Below are 22201 nucleotides of genomic sequence, written 5' to 3'. Positions count from 1 at the left end.
CCTCCCCTCTGCCTCTGAACTCTCTGGCTAGTACCACCTCCTCTTCCTCCTTCTCCTCCTGCCCACACTGAGCTCCCATAAGCCCTTGCTACATGGATCTGAGAGTGCCAAGGCACTGGAGAAGCTGTGGGTAAGGCTTGTTTAGTTTATAGGGGATCAGAGTATTAAAACAAAAAAAAACTATAAACTATATAAAAGGAAGACAATTATGCAATGAGTAAAAGTTTATCTCGGATCCACTTTAATGTTTGTATCTGCAAACAATAAAAAATGAATTTTGGGGGTTTTCAAAGGCTCTGTATCATTGTAAAGGGGCACCTTTTGTTATTTGCAACCTCCCAGTTCCTGATATACACCATGCTTAGCCAGTTCACACAATCATACGGTTTTATGATTTCCATATAAATTGGATCACAGCATTCAGTAGAGCAGCATCCTTGGTCGGCTTTCTATTAAGGGTCTTCACAGTATCTGAGATTTTAAAATAGCAAAGCCAAAGCATGGAATATATTTGTGTAAATTCAATGCACACACTCTCCAGAATAAAAATAATCTTTAATAGCACAATATAATATAACACCAAAAAAAGAAAAAAAAAGTTTTTGTTTTTTTATACAATAGCCCTTCCCAACCCCCGAATACAATACATTAACAGAGTTCTGGATGCTACAAAGCTTATTTACAAAAGGGAAAAAAACATCCGGTCCGAAATAGGATATAAATAGATTGTCCATATATATCAGAGCATCTTCCTTTGCAAGAATTACCACAAAGTTTGAATACTGACTGTTAATCTGGATCAGGTGCGAAATATGACAATGACGTAAACAAACAACTGTCCTTGCATTGCAAAGGACTTCAGTGTTAAGAGCCCGGCCATGTTTGATCGGTCTCCAGCTCATCGACTAGGAAATTAAGCAGCAATGGTCTTCATCATTTATATTTTAAGAACTGCTTCCTTTCTTCATGCAAGATTCCCAAGGCTTTTTGGGCAAAGACGGCAATATCAGAATCAGGCAACATAGTCCCCCAAATATCAAAATGGCTCCCGCTGCTACCGCACATGCTGTAGACCAGGAGTATTCAAATTCCAACGCTACATTCTGGTTACTTGCCATGAGCCAACCGACAGCCTGACGAAATACCGCCATGGTGATGATGACGAAAACACCTGGCAAGTAACAAGTGAAAGAAATAGATTAGCATGCTCTTGAGATGACAAACTCAAGTGACTAGAACAGTTTGCAAAAGACTCAATGTGTGGAATACGGCTTATTAGATTTCTGGTTTCAACTTTCTAGCCTTATATGATGTACACTTTTACATTTTTTTTTTGTATAAAGTGAAAACTTTCCTCTTGGGAGAAAACATTGTATTCATCTTACAGGATAATTGTAGTTGTTTTGGTTTTTGACATTATGTCCAAGAAAGCCCCATTTTCCCAAGATATCAGAAGCTCCACCCTCAACATACATATTAGTACGCCACCGGTTAGTTTGGCACAGAAGGACAGGGACGGATTTAGGGGGGGGCAAGCGGGTCTCTTGCCCCAGGCGCAGTTTGTTAAATTCTTAAAAAGGCGGCAAAATGTGGATGGGGAATGGCAGTTTAGGCGCCAAAACCTGACCTTGCCCCAGGTCTAGATCCGTCCCTGCAGAAGGAGCCAAGTGAAAGCTCACCTTGCTGCCGCTGAAATTCCTGGTGGCGTAAAATACTATTCCCCCTCCAAGTTGGTGCGCAACTCGGTAGAAGATATGTACTTCCAGGTCCAGCTGTCGATGGCAATCGGATTACAGGTACCATAGCATTGCAGCTATAGCCGTACTGATAGCCGTGCTGATATATTAGTCCCTGTCCCAGCGTCGAAGTGACCTGCTTCCTTGTGCTTTATTGATATGCATAATGCATTACTGTAGTTTAGTAACTGGCAATGATTAGTTACATGTGATAATGCTTTACGCATCTAAATATTGTGCACAGTATGTCTACTATTTATGAGTTTCACTTTACTTCAGTTTAGAGAAATGGCCCATAGGTAAATCACTTTTTCTCCTGACTTTTCTCCTAGGTGATATTTTTAAAACTTGTCAATAAAATGTCAATAAAATGCCTTTTAAACCACCAACAAGCAAGAAAATACTCAAAATAATCCTTTTTATTTACTTTTTGGTACTTTTGCAAAGTACTGAAAAGTTATTTTAAAAATAAGTTTAAAAATGATCTCCTAGGAGAACAAAAGAAGAGAAAAAGTTAGTTGCCTATGGTCCTTTATGTCACTTCTGGTACCCTTTGAAAAGGAGCTGTCAGCCATACTATCTCAGAAAAAAAACCCTCACATACAGAAGTAGAAAAATACTTGCTCTACTTACATACAGTATGTATTTGCCTGTCTACATTTTTGATTTTAGTGTTTTTTCTATAGTAAAAAAAAGAGAAAATCCTTCTTAGTCTATTTTGAAGCCAATCCTGATGTAATTTCCTCCCTTACTCTCCTCTGCCCGATTGTGTATGCATTGCCTGCCCTCCTCCCAGTCTTCAGACACTCCCACCTAGTTCTGAGTGAGTTTCTCAGCTCCTCAGCATAAGAAACATTGACCAATCAGAGAGGAACAGAGGTGTGGGTGAGGAAAATGGTAGGGAAAGAGGCTTCAGCCAATCAGGCTGCATTAGTTATGTGTGAGGGGAAAAGGAAGGAAAGTAAGGAAGAAAAAAAGTAAACACTGGCATACCCTGCAACTTTCTTTGTGCGGCAGAGGTGCCAAATAAGAGCCAGGGAAACTGGGGAATGATATTTTATGGTTTAGAAAAGTAAGAGAGATTTGTAACTTTTGGATTGCCTGGTTAGCACTCTTATTACTTGTTAACCAGATAAAAATAAAGTATTGATCTTTGATTTTCTGCCCGACAGTTACACTTTAACCACTTAAGTACCACAGTCTTAACACCCCCCCAGTGACCAGGCCACTTTTCACTAATTAGGCCAATGCAGCTTTAAAGAGACACTGAAGCGAAAATTTTTTTTATGATATTATGATTTGTATATGTAGCACAGCTAAGAAATAAAACATTAAGATCAGATACATCAGTGTAATTGTTTCCAGTACAGGAAGAGTTGAGAAACTCCAGTTGTTATCTCTATGCAAACAAGCCATTAAGCTCTCCGACTAAAGGCCCATCCACACGTCGGATTTTAGCGAATGACCCGTCGTTTGAACGTTCCGTCGTTCGGACGTTTCCGTGTCAAATCCGACGTGTGTACAGACTATCGTTCGGGTGATAAGACTGGTTACCAGCGATCCGCTCGGCGGATCGTTGGTAACCAGTCTTATCACCCGAACGATAGTCTGTACACACGTCGGATTTGACACGGAAACGTCCGAACGACGGAACGTTCAAACGACGGGTCATTCGCTAAAATCCGACGTGTGTATGGGCCTTAAGTCTTAGTCGTGGAGAGGGCTGTTATCTGACTTTTATTATCTCAACTGTTCCTGGACTGTTTACTTTTCCTCTGCCAGAGGAGAGGTCATTACTTCACAGACTGCTCTGAAAGACTCATTTTGAATGATGAGTGTTGTGTAATCTGCACATATTATAGAATAATGCAATGTTAGAAAAAACACTATATACCTGAAAATAAAAGTATGAGAATATTTTCTTTGCTAATCTTCTAGTAATTATTCATAGTACACAACCAATTCACTATATCATATTTTTTTTTTCGCTTCAGTGTCTCTTTAAGGCCTCACTGCAGGGCCGCACAACTCAGCACACAAGTGATTACCCCCTTTCTGCCCACCAACAGAGATTGTTGTTGGTGGGCTCTGATTGCTCCTGGAGTTTTATTTATTTTTTATAAATATTTATTTGTTTTATTTGTTAATAAAATAAGCTATTTTTTTTTCTTTTTGGCCAGAACTTCCTCCCTCCCCCCGCCAGCCAATCACCGTGTTCGGCTGTCATAGGCATCAGCTTATGACAGCCGGTCACTCCTGAGCCTGCCAGGGGGACAGCCGTGTCACACGGCTGTCCCCAGTACAGCGCTGCCATAGATCACATCGCTGTACAGTGTTATTAGACGGCGGTTTCACCATCTAACAGTCTCCTAGCGGTGATCGCGCCTGGGAGACGCTCTGTCATTCAATCGGAGATGCGCGTGCATTGGCGAGCACGATCTCCTGAAAAACCTCGCCCCATTCGGCGTTACGTGGTCGGCAAAAGGTTAAAGGAAATCCAATACTAAAATTAGGCTTCACAAATCATAGCAGTGGTTAAAGTCTTCTACATATATTAGATTACTGTCTATTGACCTAATCATTATGATTAGATTGAGTGACAGTATCATTACAGGAATCCCTGCATCCCTTAGATCAACCTCCCTAGCCACAGGAGCTCAATTAAGGATGCGGGCCAGTGCTTGTGTTGTATTGCATGCCCTGGTACAACGTATGTAGGCTGTTCCATGGGAACCGAGCGGATTGGAGGTGAACAGGGAGAAAGGTCTGGCATCCTTTAAAGAGACACTGAAGCGGAAAAAAAATGATGATACTATGATTTGTATGTGTAATACAGCTAAGAAAAAAAACATTAAGATCAGATACATCAGTCTAATGGTTTCCAGTACAGGAAGAGTTGAGAAACTCCAGTTGTTATCTCTATGCAAACAAGCTATTAAGCTCTCCGACTAACTTAGTCGTGGAGAGGGCTGTTATCTGACTTTTATTATCTCAACTGTAATTGAACTGTTTACTTTTCCTCTGCTAGAGGAGAGGTCATTACTTCACAGACTGCTCTGAAAGACTCATTTTGAATGCTGAGTGTTGTGTAATCTGCACATATTATAGGATGATGCAATGTTAGAAAAAAACACTATATACCTGAAAATAAAAGTATGAGAATATTTTCTTTGCTGCTAATCTTCTAGTAATTATTCATAGTACACAACCAATTCATTATATCAGATATTTTTTTTCGCTTCAGTGTCTCTTTAAGATCAGGACTAGGACTATTGTCACTTCAGGTTTGCTTTATGTTGTTGGCACTTTTACCTTTATGTTGTTGGCACTCTAAATCTCACTAGAGACTCTTGGCCTGATATTATTATTATTATTATTTAGCATTTATATAGCGCCGACATATTACGCAGCGCTGTACAGTGTATATATATATTGTCTTGTCACTGATATACTGTGGTTCTTCAAGCTGCCAATCATCAAAACATTTTAAACCAAGTGCCTTCAAGAAAATTATTTAAGAGAACCTAAAGTGACAGTAAGGTCCCCATTTTAACTTACCTAGAACTTCTTCCAGCCACATGTAGTCATCCTGGTACTTTAAGGCCTTTCTGCTTTAGCTGCTGTGCCCCTCTGAAATCTGTCTGACTTAATGGAACACTATTGATCTACATATTTTTTTCAATTGAGATAGGAATTGTTTGGGAAGTGCTGCTAAGTACTGGTGTATACATTTCACTGGCAACCTCTTTGTTTACTGTTATCAAAATACTTTCAAACTTTACTGATGCCAAAACTGATGGCAGAATGAGCCATGAGGAGAGGGGGAATTCCCCTCACACTTGATCAGTTAACCCTGTGTGTAATTCTGTATGAGAGAGAGAGAGAGAGAGAGAGAGAGAGCGCTCACAGCTTTTGTCACAGCTTTTCATACTGTTTTTGCTTTCTGAGAAAAATACTCTGTAGTCTGATATGCAACTCTGGCTGTGCATTGAAGCAGACACCCCTTCTGCAATTGATTTGTCCCAATATAGCTAAATTCTACTCTCAATAAATTAAAGCTTTTACCTTTGATATTTAACATGAAAAGTAGGAAAATGTTTACACAGCTACTTAGACATTATTTGTACATTGTCATTTAGAACACTTGGGCATTGATAGTATTCCTTTAAGTAATTGCAGGCTACTGCACATGTGCAGCCCTGGGCCACGCACCTCATTGTGCTCTTGTTGCTGGGGACATTTGGCACATGTGCAGTTTCAATTTTTTTCAAACCGCGCCAGTGCAGAATGCTCCTGGCTACGGGAATTGAATTGAGGCACCGAAACCATGGCTTTTGAAGGGGACAGCGGCTGAAGTGAGAAGAGCAGAAAGACTATGAGGGACGAAGACATCTACAGTGTGCTGGAAAAAGCCCTAGGTAAATTAAACTTGGGACTTTACAGTGACTTTAGGTACCCTTTAAACAACAACTTCAAGTAAACCTGAGATGGTTTAAAAAGTGACAGCATTTTTTTCTACCTTTTTTTTTTTTAATATATATGTGATGGGGGTATATTACTTTTACTTTTGCAAATAAGGGCTTGTAATTATTTACAAGGTACAGTTCAAAAAAAAAAATAGGGGACATGTTTATTTTTTGTAAATAATGTATTGTTGCAATACATCGTACTAGGAATATAATTTAAAGATAAACTGTAACCAAGAATTGAACTTCCCAATCAGTAGCTGATACCCCCTTTTCCATGAGAAATCTATTCCTTTTCTAAAATGGATCAGGCTTTGTATGGCTGATGTTTGGGTGAAACCCCTTCCACAGTGTGATGTCAGCGCCTCACAGCTCTGAGGTTCTGACATCACACTGTGGTAGCCTTGTTGCATTGTGGGAAATAACAGCTGTTTCCAACTGCCAAAAATGCAAGCAGCATCTCCTTCTAGTGACATCACTTGTCAGCAGTAAAAATGTCACCATGTGATAAATGTCAAAATGTAAATCAGTGAAAGGAAAGATTTTACAATGAGCAAACACTGACTAAATCATTTATACATAATTATTGTAAAAATTCCGTACTTTTTTTCAACTACACTATTTTCACTGGAGTTCCTCTTTAAATGTTGTTATAGCCATGACAAACAGGCAAATAACATGTGTTTTATCTACAGTAGCATTGTTTATTTAAAAAAATATAGGGGATGGAATTTAAGAAATAGTATATTTTTCAGTTTTTTTTTCTCTTTACAATGGAAAATAAAGTAATTACTGAAAACAAAAACATCACTCACAAAAAGCCTAATTTGTGGTGAAAAAAAAACGATAAACATCATTCAGGTATGGTAAGTAGCAGAGCTGGGACAAGGTCCTCCAGCACCCAAGGCTGAGACACCAAAATGCGCCCCTCCATCCTTCGCACCCCAGCTGTCACACACTGATTGCTATTAGACTAAGAGGCGCCACAGGGCCCACAACCTCCCCAACACCTTAATATGTAGTTTCTGGCTTGCAGTCACTGCCATGTATCCCCTTTTCTTATTTCTTTCTGCTTAAAACACAATTAGGAATGACAGCTGTATGAATTGTGCGCTCCCTCCTACACTGCGCCCTGAGGCTGGAGCCTCTCCAGCCTATGCCTCGGCCCGGCCCTGGTAAGTAGTGATAAAGTTTTGGGGGAATGAATGGGATGAGCACTGAAATGTGAAAATTGCTTGCCCCCTTAAGGTGAAAATAACCCCTGAGCTAAAGTAGTAAAGTATTAATTATCTGCTGCTAAATGTATTGTTGGCAGATACCACAGAACACCTTCAGATGCCTTGTAGAGTCTATACCTCAATGGGTCAGAGCTGATTTGAAGGCATAAGACAAATCTACACTTAGGTAGATTTAACAATAGTTTTAATGTTTTTGGCTCATCAGTGTTTATTGATATTATCAGTTATCATGATTAGTTAGAGGTTAAAAATATAATAAATTAAACTTCTCACAAGGGAAATATGGTTTTATTATTCTATTGTTCATGTCCTTTTAAAACTCTTAGGGCTTAATTCACAAAAGGGTGCTAACACAGTTAGCACGCCTAAACGCTTTGGACGTGCAAACTAGGGGGCTAAGCAGTTTGCACGTCTAAAGCTCTTACTGATCGCGCGTTAAGTTGGTGCGCACGAAAAGTCGCTCCGTTCGCATGTAAAACAGCTTTTCAGGCTATTTTGCGTGCAAACGGTGCGACGTTTCATGCGCACCGGTGCGACGTTTCACGCACCGCGCATCGCTAACCTTTTCACGCGCAAACGCTTGCGTGCATATTAGCACGTGAAGCGGCCCTTTTCGCGTCCTAAGTGCCTTTTCACTGGCGTGCTAACATTTAGCACCCTTTAGTGAATCGAGGCCTCAGTCTTACAGCAATTTCAGTGCTTTGTAGGCTCTCTTTCACGTGAATGAGGTGACCATAGATGAATATAATGCAGAGCACATCTTTGTAACATTTTGTACTGTACAGAAGCTTCCTTACCTGAAAGAATGAAAAAGAATGAGGCAGGCTTCAGGAGGAATTCCACTCCTTTGCTCAAAACCATCGTTATACAAATTGATCCCATTACCATAAGAGTTATGCTGAGCAGAGAGAGAACAGCTGCTGTGATATTGAGATCTGTGGAAGAAACATGCAGGTGAATGGCACAGCACACATACATATACATCTTATAACCACACATTAACTGGACATACTTTTTAGGGTAATTGCATGCATGCTCTTGACCAGTGTCTGCCCACCTTCAGTCAGCAGCAGATGAGAGGCGACTGCTTATATTGTTCATTGGAGTGTATTGGAGTAAAACTGCTGTGCACAGATTTACTGGTGCTATTTATTGGTAGTGTAGCCTGCTTGGTGCAATTATTATGCCCCGTTTTACCTAGGTAAGGCATACGATACCGCAGTACTGCGTTCTGCAATTGCATAATACACGGTACTCTGATAATGTAAACATTACAGTACTTAGGTAATGCAGGTAACAGTAATTGTGCAAAATTGGCTGCAATATTAATGAAATGGTGGATTTTTAGTAACAGTGCTCCAATACCACTGATGGGGAGTGTGTTGACTCACTGTCAGTGGCATCAGAGTTCTATCACAGTTCTGCACAACCCATTGAAATCAATAGGCTGCTTCCTAATTGATGTGCGGGGGGAAAAACTGAAGCATTTTTTCCCCACTAAACATGTGATTCATATCTAGAGGGAATCGAATACGTTCTCGCTATGCGTACTTCATTACTGTACAAAAGGCCTCCTAAAAGGGCTGCTCAGCCAGGTAAACAAGGGAATAACTTTTCTCTCACTGGTTGTCATTTGAGGCTCCAACATCTGGATTGAATTATGCTAAAACAGATTTCCATTGGCACAAGATTGGCGAACCTATCTCACTGATATTTTCCCACTGAGATTTGCTTTCCAAAGATATCTGCTGGTGCTCATAGACAGGAAGCTGACATGACGAGAGGATGGGGTGATGGACACCTTGGAAAAAACAGAGACAACGGTATCCAAATAGTGCAACACTTCACTAGGTTTTTTTGGGCGCATATAACTCCTAGAAGAAATATATGCAAAGGTGGGTTGCAGGAAGGAGCAATTGGGTACATTGGGTGCATTGCGTGTCAGCTCATCTGCTGACATGCTGCTATGTTATTGGTTAATTTGGATTTCTTTGCTTTCTGATTGGTTAGTCCTTGTATATACAGTGGGATGCGAAAGTTTGGGCAACCTTGTCAATCGTCATGATTTTCCTGTATAAATCATTGGTTGTTACAATAAAAAATGTCAGTTAAATATATTTTAGAGGAGACACACACAGTGATATTTGAGAAGTGAAATGAAGTTTATTGGATTTACAGAAAGTGTGCAATAATTGTTTAAACAAAATTAGGCAGGTGTATAAATTTGGGCACCACAGTAAAGTGCGCCGAATGGTTGAACGATGTACAGTGACTCCATCTGCAGCAAGATGATGTTCTAGGTCTTTGGTACTGGTCTGTGGGTTGACTCTGACTGTTCTCACCATTCGTTGCTTCTGTTTATCCGAGATTTTTCTTGGTCTGCCACTTTGAGCATTAACTTGAACTGAGCCTTTGGTCTTCCATTTCCTCAATATGTTCCTAACTGTGGAAACAGACAGCTAAAATCTCTGAGACAGCTTTTTGTATCCTTCCCCTAAACCATGATGGTGAACAATATTTGTCTTCTGGTCATTTGAGAGTTGTTTTGAGACCCCCATGTTGCTACTCTTCAGAGAAAATTAAAGGAAAAAGGAAACTTACAATTGACCCCCTTAAATACTCCTCATAATTGTGTTCACCTGTGTATGTAGGTCAGGGGTCACTGAGCTTACCAAGCCAATTTGAGTTCCAGTAATTAGTTCTAAAGGTTTTGGAATCAATAAAATGACAAATTTATGCACCTGCCTAATTTTGTTTAAACAATTATTGCACACTTTCTGTAAATCCAATAAACTTCATCTCCTATATGATATATATAACTGACATTTTTTATCCTAACAACCAACGATTTATACAGGAAAATCCTGACAATTAACAAGCTTGCCCAAACTTTCGCATCCCACTGTAGATAAGGTGAGCGCCCTCAGACATCGCCTGTGATAGCATTAGCTGTGGCTTGGCTTGTTGCTGGGCATGCACTCACACTCTGATTGATCTCTGTTGCTGACTTTGCCTTGTATCCTGACCAAGCTTTACTCTAGATTGATTGCCCTTGCCGACCACTGCTGGTTTCTACTTCGCCTTCGATTGGATTATCTGCTGCCAGACTTTGCTTTGTACCCGGACTTGCCTGATTGCTGCCTGGATCGACCCCTGCTTGATTTAAGGACTCCCTTGAACTCTGCCTGGACCGACATTGGCTTGAACTGACCACGCTACCTGTAAAGTGTTTGAACTACCTAAACCAATCCTCAACAGTATGCAGTCACCCGGCTATCATCAGGACTGTCTCAGCCTTTAGGCCTCAGGTGACAATACTACTTTTAAATACTGTGCCTTGTATCTAACTACTAGTTTGTTTGGTGAATACTATCTGTCAGTCTGTATGCTACATCTACTTGCAGGGTTACTGTAGTTCTGTGTTAGGTAGGAGTTTGCACAGGTGTTACGGGGTGGGCTATAGGTCAGTCATATGGGCATACAGCCTGACCTATAGTCATTGACCAGACTAGCCTGACAGGACTGATGAATCCCCCCCCCTTCCTTTTAGAAAAGGGGAGGATCGACTAGCACAACAGGGGTGAAGCGTCATCCAGGGTGGATAAAACTTATTAAAAACCAAATAAAATGAAAAAAGATGGAGGTGGCTTAAGGTGGCCATACATCAGACGACTTGCCTGCCGATTGACCATCCAATTCGATCATTATAACCGAATTGGATGAAAATTGGTGCTGCCAAGTGCCAATTGGTCACATGGTCAATCGCACGTGCCGCAAAATGTCAGGCCGAAGTTGATTGGTCAGGTGTGCGGTGGTACGTAGTGTTGGGCGAACAGTGTTCGCCACTGTTCGGGTTCTGCAGAACATCACCCTGTTCGGGTGATGTTCGAGTTCGGCCGAACACCTGATGGTGTTCGGCCTTTTAAGTTCGGGTTCGCCCCGAACTACTAAATGGCCGCCGAACAGGGCCCTGTTCGGCCGAATACTGCCCCCCTATGGGGTCGCAGGCATAAGGGGGGAGCATGCCCCGATCGCGGGGGGGGGGGTCGGAAATTCCCCCCACCCCCTCCGCTAGCGCTCCCCCCTCGGCCCGCTTCCCCATACAAAAAGTTGGCAAAAGTAAAATAGTACCGGTGGTGGTGGTGGCCTTGCACTGTGAAGTGAGTGAGGAGGAGGAGGAGTCCGGAGAGTGACGCGTTGAGGGAGACCGGGCAGCGGGCGGTTTAGCGGTAGTACCCTTGTGGTACTTCCGCCCTTTCTCTGACCTCACGTCCTCTGCGTGATGACGCATACGAGGGTACGCGTGACGCGTACCCTCGTATGCAGAGGACGTGAGGTCAGAGAAAGGGCGGAAGTACCACAAGGGTACTACCGCTGAACCGCCCGCTGCCCGGCCTCCCTCAACGCGTCACTCTCCGGACTCCTCCTCCTCCTCACTCACTTCACAGTGCAAGGCCACCACCACCACCGGTACTATTTTACTTTTGCCAAACTTTTGTATGGGGAAGCGGGCCGAGGGGGGAGCGCTAGCGGAGGGGGTGGGGGGAATTTCCGACCCCCCCCCCCGCGATCGGGGCATGCTCCCCCCTTATGCCTGCGACCTCATACGGCCCCCAAAAGCGGGATGTTCGGGGAGTTCGGGGTTCGGCCCGAACATGCCGAACATTGCGGCCATGTTCGGCGAACTTTCCCGAACCTGAACATCCAGGTGTTCGCCCAACACTGGTACGGTGACGATTTCCGCATTTATACATTACCTGTCCTCCTGGCGGCTCTCCGTATACACGCTACTGGAACATAGTGTCTGACGTTGGCGCATAGCATGTGACTGAAGACGCTATGCACCAGTGGCATGTATGGATAGCCGCCTGGAGGTTTACAGACACTGTGCGGAGGCTGCTACAGGACAGGTAACCTATAAATGCACACACGGAGCGGGGGGGGGGGGGGGGGAGCGGGGAACATTATACATTGGGGGGCAGCGGCGGTGCGGACTGTATTTCATGCTGAAATCGGACGGGAATCGGCCGGTAGTGTATGGGCAGAATCAACAAAAAACAAATTTATCTCTAATCAAATTGGATTAGAGATACATTTTTCTCTTTGTCGAATCTGCCCATAATCGTCAGGTCTATGGGCACCTTTACCTCTCAACTGACACAATCAATTAAAAACAAAGCAGATTTTTGTTTGCACAGCCTCTGCAAATAAAAATCTACTTTCTTTTAAATTGATTGTGTCAGTTGAGAAGTAAGGCACCTCCATCTTTTTTCACTTTATTTGGTTTTTAACACGTTTTATCCACTCTGGGCACATCTTCACCCCTGTTGAGGAAGCTGACATGATCAGCAACCATCCTCGTCTAGATAGCATATCCTGTAACTAGGGTTGCCGCGGTATACCGGTATGACGATATACCGCGGTTTGATTGTGCATGGTAATCATACCATGCACAATCTCGTATTACCGGTTTTCGGGGGGCGGGGCGACCGGGAGGGCAGGGCGACATAGAGGCAGGGATGCGACACAGCGGTGAGCGCCGAGCGCACGAACAGTGGCGGTGAAAGAAATACTTACTTGCCGGGCCAGTCCTCGCACTGTACTGGCTTCATTCGTTTTCCTGTTCTTGCCTCACATTTTCCTGAAACAGCACCCTAGGCGCTATTACAAGGAGAAGGAAGCAAGAACAGGAAGTAGACTAAGCCAGTACACGCATGAGGACTGGCCCAGCAAGTGAGTATTTGTAACCCCTGCTGCTGCGTCCCTCACCCCCCCCCCCCCCTCTATACTGCGGGCACCTATATCTATCCCTGTCTACCTATTCTGCAGCCACCTATCCTGCCTACACCTAGCTCTGGCTACCTATGCTGTGGCCACCTATCTTGCCTACACCTATCCCTGGCTACTTATGCTGCAGCCACCTATCCTGCCTACCCCTAGCTCTGGCTACCTATGCTGCTGTCACCTATCCTGCCTACCCCTAGCTCTGGCTACCTATGCTGCTGTCACCTATCCTGCCTACCCCTAGCTCAAGCTACCTATGCTGTGGCCACCTATCCTGCCTACACCTATCCCTGGCTACTTATGCTGCAGCCACCTATCCTGCCTACCCCTAGCTCTGGCTACCTATGCTGCTGTCACCTATCCTGCTTACCCCTAGCTCTGGCTACCTATGCTGCAGCCACCTATCCTGCCTACACCTAGCTCTGGCTACCTATGCTGCAGCCACCTATCCTGCCTACACCTAGCTCTGGCTATCTATGCTGCGGCCACCTAATACTGGCTACACCTATCCCTGGCTACCTATGCTGTAGCCACCTACTACTGGGGTGTGTGTGTGTGTGTGGGGGGGGGGGCATATTAGTAAATGTAAGGGGGGGAGCCCAGGTCCAAATAATTGTATAATATCGTATACCATAATACCGTCACATTGTGATATTTTATTTTTTACGGTTATCATACCGTGGAATTTCATACTGTTGCAACCCTACCTGTAACAAAAAGCATTCTAACTAAAGATACCATAATATCTTTACTTTGTCTTGTAAACAAACAGACAAAAAAAACCTGCAACAAGTATAACACCCCGCAAACCGAGGGCCCAACTACCTGATGAACCTGCTGGTCTGTTACACTGAAACCCGTGGTCTCTGGTGTCAGGTTCAGCTCATACTGCATTTATCTCTGGAGGGTTGGGCATTCTGCCAGGCTGCTCTGACTCTGTGGAATCACCTCCCAATAAAGTTCAAGTGGTCCTCTCTGGAAGTATTTAAAAAAAGATTGAGAATACACCCTGTTACACAAAAGTGGCCCATGCAAACAGATCTTTTTATGGACTACTGGGAAATATATTTTGAGTACAGTATCTACTGTCAGCGAGTAGAGATCAATGAAGATACTTCTTTCTGTATTCAGTATAATAAACTTTTACAATACACTAACAATTTCAGACAAGTGACGTGCCATAGGGATATATAAGCCCACTCTGATATTCCACAAATACTTACCTTAGATCAGGACTCTGGCACTGGCATATGCCAGTTTCATGGTTCCGTTTCATGGTTGCATTAACAATAAAACGAAAATCACAACAAAACAAAATATGGCAAGTAGCTGGGCAGCTATGAGGGGTGGTGGGGGGTGCAAAGGGGAACCATATGTCCTTTGGCGCAGCACTGTTACATAGCAATATATAGATATAGGAAGTGTTTCTGATGGGGAAACCAGAGTATTTAATGTAAAAGTGAGTATCCTGAATAATTTACTACATGCTGGTACAGTTCCTCGTTAAGCTGCCATATATAGTTGAATATTTTCGGTTGCTGGGGCTGACATGCATGCTCACAAAGGGGTGTGCTCACTAACCTACAGTAAATTTGCTGTGCGCAGGGAGCACACTGCACAATATTACCAGTAATCCTGACAGTAAGGTTGTGCTAAGTGCGCAATGCATGCTACGGTACTGTCGGCTTTACCGGTTAAATTGCTGTGCATGTGCACTGCTGCACACAGTAACTTTCCCATAGCAAAGGGCGCTGGCAGCTAGTAGACGAAAAGGGCGCTGCCATAGACTCTGATGCAATTATCACTAATACGGTGAAAAAAGCTGAAAAAAAGGGCGCCTGAAAAATATCGTTAACAACATTAGAACATAAAATTTTTTGAAGTATGTTATCGTTTTAGAAGCTTGCAACGTTATAGTTTTTAGTCATATTATTTCACTTGTATGTACAGATTTTACGTTATCAAAGATACTATCGTTTCTATGTGTAAAAGGGTGTTTATGCAGTGGGAGTGGTTAGGGTTAGGCACCACTGGGGGGTAGTTAGGGTTATGCAACACCGGCACCACCTGGGAGGTTAGGGTAAGGCACCACCCGGGGTGTTAGGGTTAGGCTCCACCAGGGGCGGTTAGGGTTAGACAACACCAGGGGTTGTTAGGGTTAGGCACCACTAGGGGAGTGGTTAGTTTTAGGCACCACCTGGGGAGGGTTCTGTGTGAGAGTAGGGTTGGGTTAAGCTTTATTGTTGACTTACGTTATGATTTTTAACATTAATATATTTTGGTTATCAACTCCCGTCTGTTTTAAAACCGTATTTATTGTTACCAATTTAGTTAACACTGTTTATCGTTATTGAGATTTCGCTATCCACCGTCACAATTTCGCCACCCAGCCAAGCCCTTTTTTCCTGGCGCCCTTTTTTCACGCACTTCCCATATATTAGTGAATACACCCTAAAGTTTGAAGAGTTATTCGGAATTCTACAGTTATACTTAACAGCATGAGGACTATTTCTACAAAATAAGTGCAATTTCACGAAAATGAGTAAAAAGACAACCCCGAAGTATGTTGTCATGAATGTCTTTAGTAACCTCAAAACTGATTTAATAAATGTTGCTCAATCATCCCAATTTAATAGTATCACTAGAGGCATGGTCATTGAGGACACACATAACTTCAGTACTTTCACACATGTCGAAGTAATTAAAATATTGAAGAAAATCTGAAATAATTGGATGTTTGAAGTAAGCAGATGCATTTGGCTATGTCATACAATAGGGTTGATGCAGGAAACTGCACTAATATTGGTGTGTGCAGACAGCACAAAGCAATATTGCCCTAACTACTGGCAGCAGTGTAATGCGCATTACCATAGCAATGCTCACAAGACTGTATTACCTCAGGTCGTGCAAATAGCATAACTTTCGGCACACAGCTGCAGGTAGTAACACACATTCAAATTTGATTAGACAATTGGCCAGTTTTAACACTTTATTGTAGTATGAGGGGTTACTTATACAAACTGTTCATAGTATTCAATATCTGTTGGCAGGGGCGTTGCTAACCCAAAAGATCAGTGGCACGTGCCCCGGATCTTTTCTGGAGTGCCCCGGATGTCCCCCAGGCAGAGTCAGCTCAGCTGTAGTGCTCCAATGGCAGGCATGCTGGAAGCTGTAGTGCATCAATCGGGGTTTTGCTGGGTGCTGTGGTTCCTCTATGTGGGCATACTGGGTGCTGTGGTGCCATGCTGGGTGCTGTGATGCCTTTATGGGGGCATGCAGGGAGCTGTGGTTCTTCTATGGTGCATGCTGCTGATGTTGTGGTGCCTCAGTGGCAGGCCGGTGGGAACGTGAGAGGGGGTCCACTAGACGGTCAGGGAATGCTGTTGGGGAACTGGCGATAACCTGGCAGCAGGCCAGACCAGCCAGCACAGAAGCCAGATAGCTTTGCCAAGTTATGTTTAAATGACACTGCCTATTTATGTTATCTGCTGCATTTTTCTTGTATAAATGCAGAGGGGCTTCATCCAACATTTTTCTGGGCAGGTCTACTTAGACCGCTGTTAAGTTCATGTAAATTTGGCTCCACCCATGACTATAACCACATTCTGGTGCGTGACCACACCCATTTTCTGTCTGAACTGCCCAAAAGTGCCCCGGATCTCTAAGGAAGCTAGCAACGCCCCTGTCTGTTGGCCTTTATACTGAATAGAGGAGGTAAAATTGGTCAGTGATTGGCCAATCAAAATTGGTTGTGTGTATGCACCCTAATATTGCCTTGCTACTGCTGCTAATACCACCACCTCTCACAGCAATATTAACGCAGTTCTCCAACCCTGTCCTCAAGGCCCACCAACAGTGCATGTTTTGTAGAAATCCACACAGGTTGTTAATCAGCTCTGCTAAGCCTCTAATTACCCCTCCTGTGCATGTTTGTGGTTTTCTGCAAAACCTGTACTATTGGTGGGCCTTGAGGACAGGGTTGGGGAGCTCTGGTCTAATGCATTTACTTTATGGTATTTTCACACATTGACAACTTTGTTTACAGCCCGACTGGGGAAAACAGAGAATGGTATGAGATTTACCTACAATGAAACCTGGAAAAGAAAATTTTATTACTGGACGGTTACAATAATCCTTCAGTGCTTCACCATTTTTGGGCCAAGAAAAGTTGAAAGGTACAATGGACCTTATGGAAGATTGCAGTTTTGGCTTCCTGCCTTTGCCACCTTGCTTTCTTGGCAAGGGGAATTGGGGAGGGAGTCGCAGGAGGTGCCAGCCAGGCCTGTGGACACCAGCCTTAAAGGAGTCATCAGCCAAACCAAGTCCTCCCCACACTACTTAACCGGGGCTTCCTCCAGCCCATTGCAGATGACACTTCCCATGCCGTAGCCCCCCTTCAGCCGTTCGGCCCGGGGTCCCTGCTGGTGAGGAAGGCGACTTCCTCTAGTGCGCCTGCAAGAGCGCCGCTGTCCACGTTGTCTGTGGTGTACTGCACAGGCGCAGTAGTTCTGCACCTGCACAGTACACCGCAGACAACTTGGGTTTGATTGAAAGCAGGTTTTTGCGACCTCGAGGTTGCTCTCTGCACCGGCGGGGACCTGGGCCAATCGGCTGAGAGCGGAGAGGGACTTGCCTATGTTGCCTAGGTTTTCCCTGCAGGTGATAGGGTTCTGTTTGGGTTCAGTGATGGATTAGTAGGGCTCTGCACTTCACACCGTGCACTACATAGTAGTGGCAGTTAGGGATGAGTTGCAAATACTTTCTTCTTGCATTCAAATTTAATTTAAATTATATGCAGCTAGAAATTGGACCAATCAGAATAACTTCCATTCAATTTTTCAATTTTTATTGGTCCACGTTCAAGCTGCATAACATTCACATGGAATTTGAATGTGAGGAGAAATTACTTGCATCTCATTGATCATCCCTAGTGGCAATGCAGGAGGGGGCAGGCTTAGCAAAAGTCACATGTTACCGTTTATGGTTCAGGGAAATAACTATTTTTTTACATATGGATTCAAGTTTAATTTAACATTAGTTAACGTAAACATTTTTAGTGCAAAATCAAGCTTACCTTTGTGTGTAACACGTTGAAATATGTATGCATTTTCACCGGTTGTGAAGAACTTGAAATATGAGCAATTTGAATCTGTAAGAAAAGATAAAGAATGACAAGATAAAGTACTGGTATCATTTCTGGTCATTTACCGGCATATGTGCAGCAAGGATGACAATCTCAATAATGCTTTCACATCTACAAACACAATCATTATGGACACCATCGCTTCTAGTCTTTCTACTTGTTATTGGTATTCATTTATTTAATAATAATACCACATTAAGCTGAAAAAAAATTAAGTTTTAAGGTGGAATGTGAGGCATTTTTTGGCCATAGTGAGGAACCTCTGTAGTGTTTTCTACTGCAACTATACTATTAGGAAGAGCTCTCCTAACTTCCTCTCCCAGTAGCCCCCAAGTGTAATGTGGTTCTAATTAGAGAATAAGGTAAAGGTGTCACCAGTTGGGAAATATAAAACTGGATGGATAGTTCTACCACTTCTCCACTCTGTAAGGCCTGGTGCACACCAAAAACTGCTAGCAGATCCGCAAAACGCTAGCGGTTTTTGAAACAATTTTTCTTATTTTTATGAACCGTTTCACCTAGCGTTTTGCGTTTTTGAGTAGCGTCTTTGGTGTAGTAGATTTCATATATTGTTACAGTAAAGTACAGTAAATATCTATAAATCAGCTGTATCAGTAAAGGACCCAGATAACAGAGACAGCTTCCACACTCCTGATTACAACCCCCAGCCAGGAGCTAGGAACACAGACCTCAAAGTTAAGGGAAACAACATTAAAGCAGTACTCTGCAATGCCAGGTCCATAAACAACAAAACAGCAGTTATTCATGATCTAATAGAGGCTTCAGATCTAGCTTTAATTACAGAGACATGGTTGGATCAGAACTCAGGACCCACTCTCGCAGCTGTGGTACCAGACAATTACTCAGTTTTACACTGTGAAAGGCAAAACCGCAAGGGCGGAGGATTAGCTCTGTGCTTCAAATCCAGTTTGAATATTAAACCCCTTGCTGTAGCCCCCACCCACTCTTTTGAATGTCTAGCAGCCCAGCTCTCAGCTGGAAAAAAAATAAACATACTGCTTGTCTACCGACCCCCTGACGCTGGCTCAGCTTTTCTCAAGGAAATAGCAGAACTTGTATCTTGCATAACACTGAAACACCCTAGGTGGATAATTCTTGGAGACTTTAACGCACGGGTCGATACACACTCTTCCCAATTTGGAACTAAGCTACTTCTCTCCATGAATGAACTGGGCTTCTCTCAAGCCGTCAACCTCCCTACCCACAAAAAAGGACACACTTTGGACCTCATTTTCCATTCAGAACTCCTAATATCCAATGTGGAAATTGATCCAGTAGTTTGGTCAGACCACCACACTGTCCACTTCTCCTTTACAGCACCGGCTACAAAACACCAAGTGAAAGAACTAATAAAATATCGTTCCTTGAAAGGTTTGACACCCCAACACCTTCAGAACAGCCTCAATCTAGGTGGACTGACAGATCACAACTTAGGCCTTGAATCCATGGTCCTTAAATATAACCACGATGTCTCAGCCGCTTTTGACGCCATAGCTCCCTTAAAGATTAAACGTTCCGCACCATTACATCACGCTCGCTGGTTTGACAACTCTATAAAGGAACTAAAGAAACAGGGACGCAGACTGGAACGAAGGTGGCGCAAACATCAGTCTTCTGATGACAAACTTTCCCTAATTGCTCACCTGGAAAAATATCAAACGATGATTAACAAAAAGAAGTCCTTATTCCTGTCTCACGAAATTGCAAATGCAGCCAACAGACCTGCCCAACTCTTCCGCACGGTTGACAGTCTCTGCAATCCATCTTGCAGGAAATCCAGCATCAGACCTTCACAGGAACTGTGCGAGAAATTTGCCCACTTCTTCTCAGACAAAGTCTCCTCCATATGATCTGCCATTCAATTCACAGCCCCAGAAACCCATGCAGAGCCATATAACAGGTGCAAAAATAGCCTACCACCATGGTCTGATTTTAAGGTAATCACTGAAAAAGACATCTTGGATATCCTCTCAAACCTTCGCCAGACTACCTGCGATCTGGACCCTGGCCCCACTAAGTTCATGTTGAAATGCCCTGAACTATTTACACCGGCATTCCACAAAATAGTCTACGGCTCCTTACAAGAAGGGTGGTTTCCCTCTACTCTGAAAGAAGCAATCGTCAGGCCTCTACTCAAGAAACCATCCTTAGACCCAGATGCTCTAAACAGCTACAGACCTGTCTCAAACCTCCCCTTTCTGGGAAAAGTTATTGAAAAGGCTGTCTACCTCCAACTTGAAGCCAGGCTCTCCAGAAACAACATCCTTGACCCTCTTCAATCTGGTTTCAGGAAATATCACAGCTGTGAAACAGCCCTCACCCAGATTTGCAATGATCTGCTCATTGCAAGAGACAAGGGTCAATGTTCCATCCTGATTTTGCTCGACCTCTCAGCGGCTTTTGACACAGTCGATCATGAAATCTTACTCAACAGGCTACAAGAGTACTGTGGTATAGATGGCATTGTTCTCCGGTGGTTCAACTCCTTCCTGGCTGGCAGAACACAAAGGGTAGCCTTAGGGCCCTTCCTCTCCAACCCTGTACCACTAAAATACGGTGTACCTCAGGGCGCAATATTATCCCCTTTACTGTTCACCATATACATGCTGCCACTTGGAGAAATCATACAAAAACATGGCCTGACATATCATTGCTATGCTGATGACACCCAGCTATATTTGTCATTCAAACCTGATGTCACAGACCCTACTCCACAAATAAACGCATGCTTAGCTGAGCTTCAGGAGTGGATGAATAATAATTGGCTAAAACTTAATGCTGACAAAACTGAGGTTCTTGTTATCGAGGGCCAGGGCTCAACAGCAAAGCAGCTCCAGTCTCAACCAACACCGCTAAGGATAGGGAGCTCAGACCTGAACAACTCAGACTGTGTGCGCAGCCTGGGAGTACTGATTGATGGGAAATTAAGCTTCAGGAATCAAATCTCAGCTGTTGTGAAACATTCCTTCTTTCACCTAAGGAATATTGCAAGGATTAAACACCTAATTCCTTCAGAGGATCTTCCAACCCTAGTTCATGCCTTCGTCACATCAAGGTTAGACTACTGCAACGTCCTCTACACAGGCCTGCATAAGAAAGACTTACGCCGCCTGCAATTAGTACAGAATACCGCCGCAAGGCTTTTAACGAGCCAACCCCGCCATTGCCACATAACACCAACCCTGAGCTCACTCCACTGGCTACCGATAAAGTGGAGAATTCTGTTTAAGATTGGCTTACTGACATTCAAATCCTTGCACAATCTGGGCCCTGGATACCTGAAGGACTTGTTGCAACTACATCACACCCCCCACAATCTTAGATCAAAAGGACGTAACACCTTGGTCACCCCCAGAGTCCACCTCAAAACCTTTGGAGACAGAGCCTTTTGTCATGCTGCCCCTACACTTTGGAACTCCCTGCCACACCCAATCAGGACAGCCCCATCCCTGGAAGCATTTAAGTCTAAACTGAAAACCTACCTTTTCAGTCTGGCATTCATGAACATCTGACTATCTCCTCTGTAACACAACCCAGCCTGAAACCCTGTATTAATCTGAGACACAGCTATGCGCTTTGAGTCTAATGGGAGAAAAGCGCTTTACAAATGTTATTGTATTGTATTATTGTATTGTAAAGCTGTTACTGAACAGCTTCTGTAACAAAAACGCCTGCTAAACCGCTCTGAACTGGCAATTTTCAGAGTGGTTTGCGTTTTTCCTATATTTAACATTGGAGGCAGAAACGCCTCCGCAATCCAAAAAATGCCTCAGCCCGAGAGTATGCGTTTCAGCAAAACGCCTCCCACTCTGG

At 43.5% G+C, this 22201-nt stretch overlaps 1 protein-coding gene across 1 annotated transcript in view; it reads right to left on the bottom strand.

Annotated features, from left to right (window-relative positions):
• Window positions 1-536: 536 nt before the first annotated feature.
• Window positions 537-22201, bottom strand: part of LOC137522852 (voltage-dependent calcium channel gamma-6 subunit-like) — a 184672-nt gene continuing 163007 nt past the window's right edge. The window contains exons 2-4 of the mRNA XM_068242987.1: window positions 18299-18373; window positions 8238-8375; window positions 537-1171 (exon numbers count right to left, since the gene is read on the bottom strand). Coding sequence (XP_068099088.1) covers window positions 945-1171; window positions 8238-8375; window positions 18299-18373 — 440 coding nt within the window. The 3' untranslated portion in view covers window positions 537-944. The remainder of the gene's footprint in view (window positions 1172-8237; window positions 8376-18298; window positions 18374-22201) is intronic.

This window comes from Hyperolius riggenbachi, chromosome 6, assembly GCF_040937935.1.
Source record: "Hyperolius riggenbachi isolate aHypRig1 chromosome 6, aHypRig1.pri, whole genome shotgun sequence".
Classification (NCBI taxonomy): Eukaryota; Metazoa; Chordata; class Amphibia; order Anura; family Hyperoliidae; genus Hyperolius; species Hyperolius riggenbachi.
This window is presented reverse-complemented; position numbering and strand designations above follow the sequence as displayed.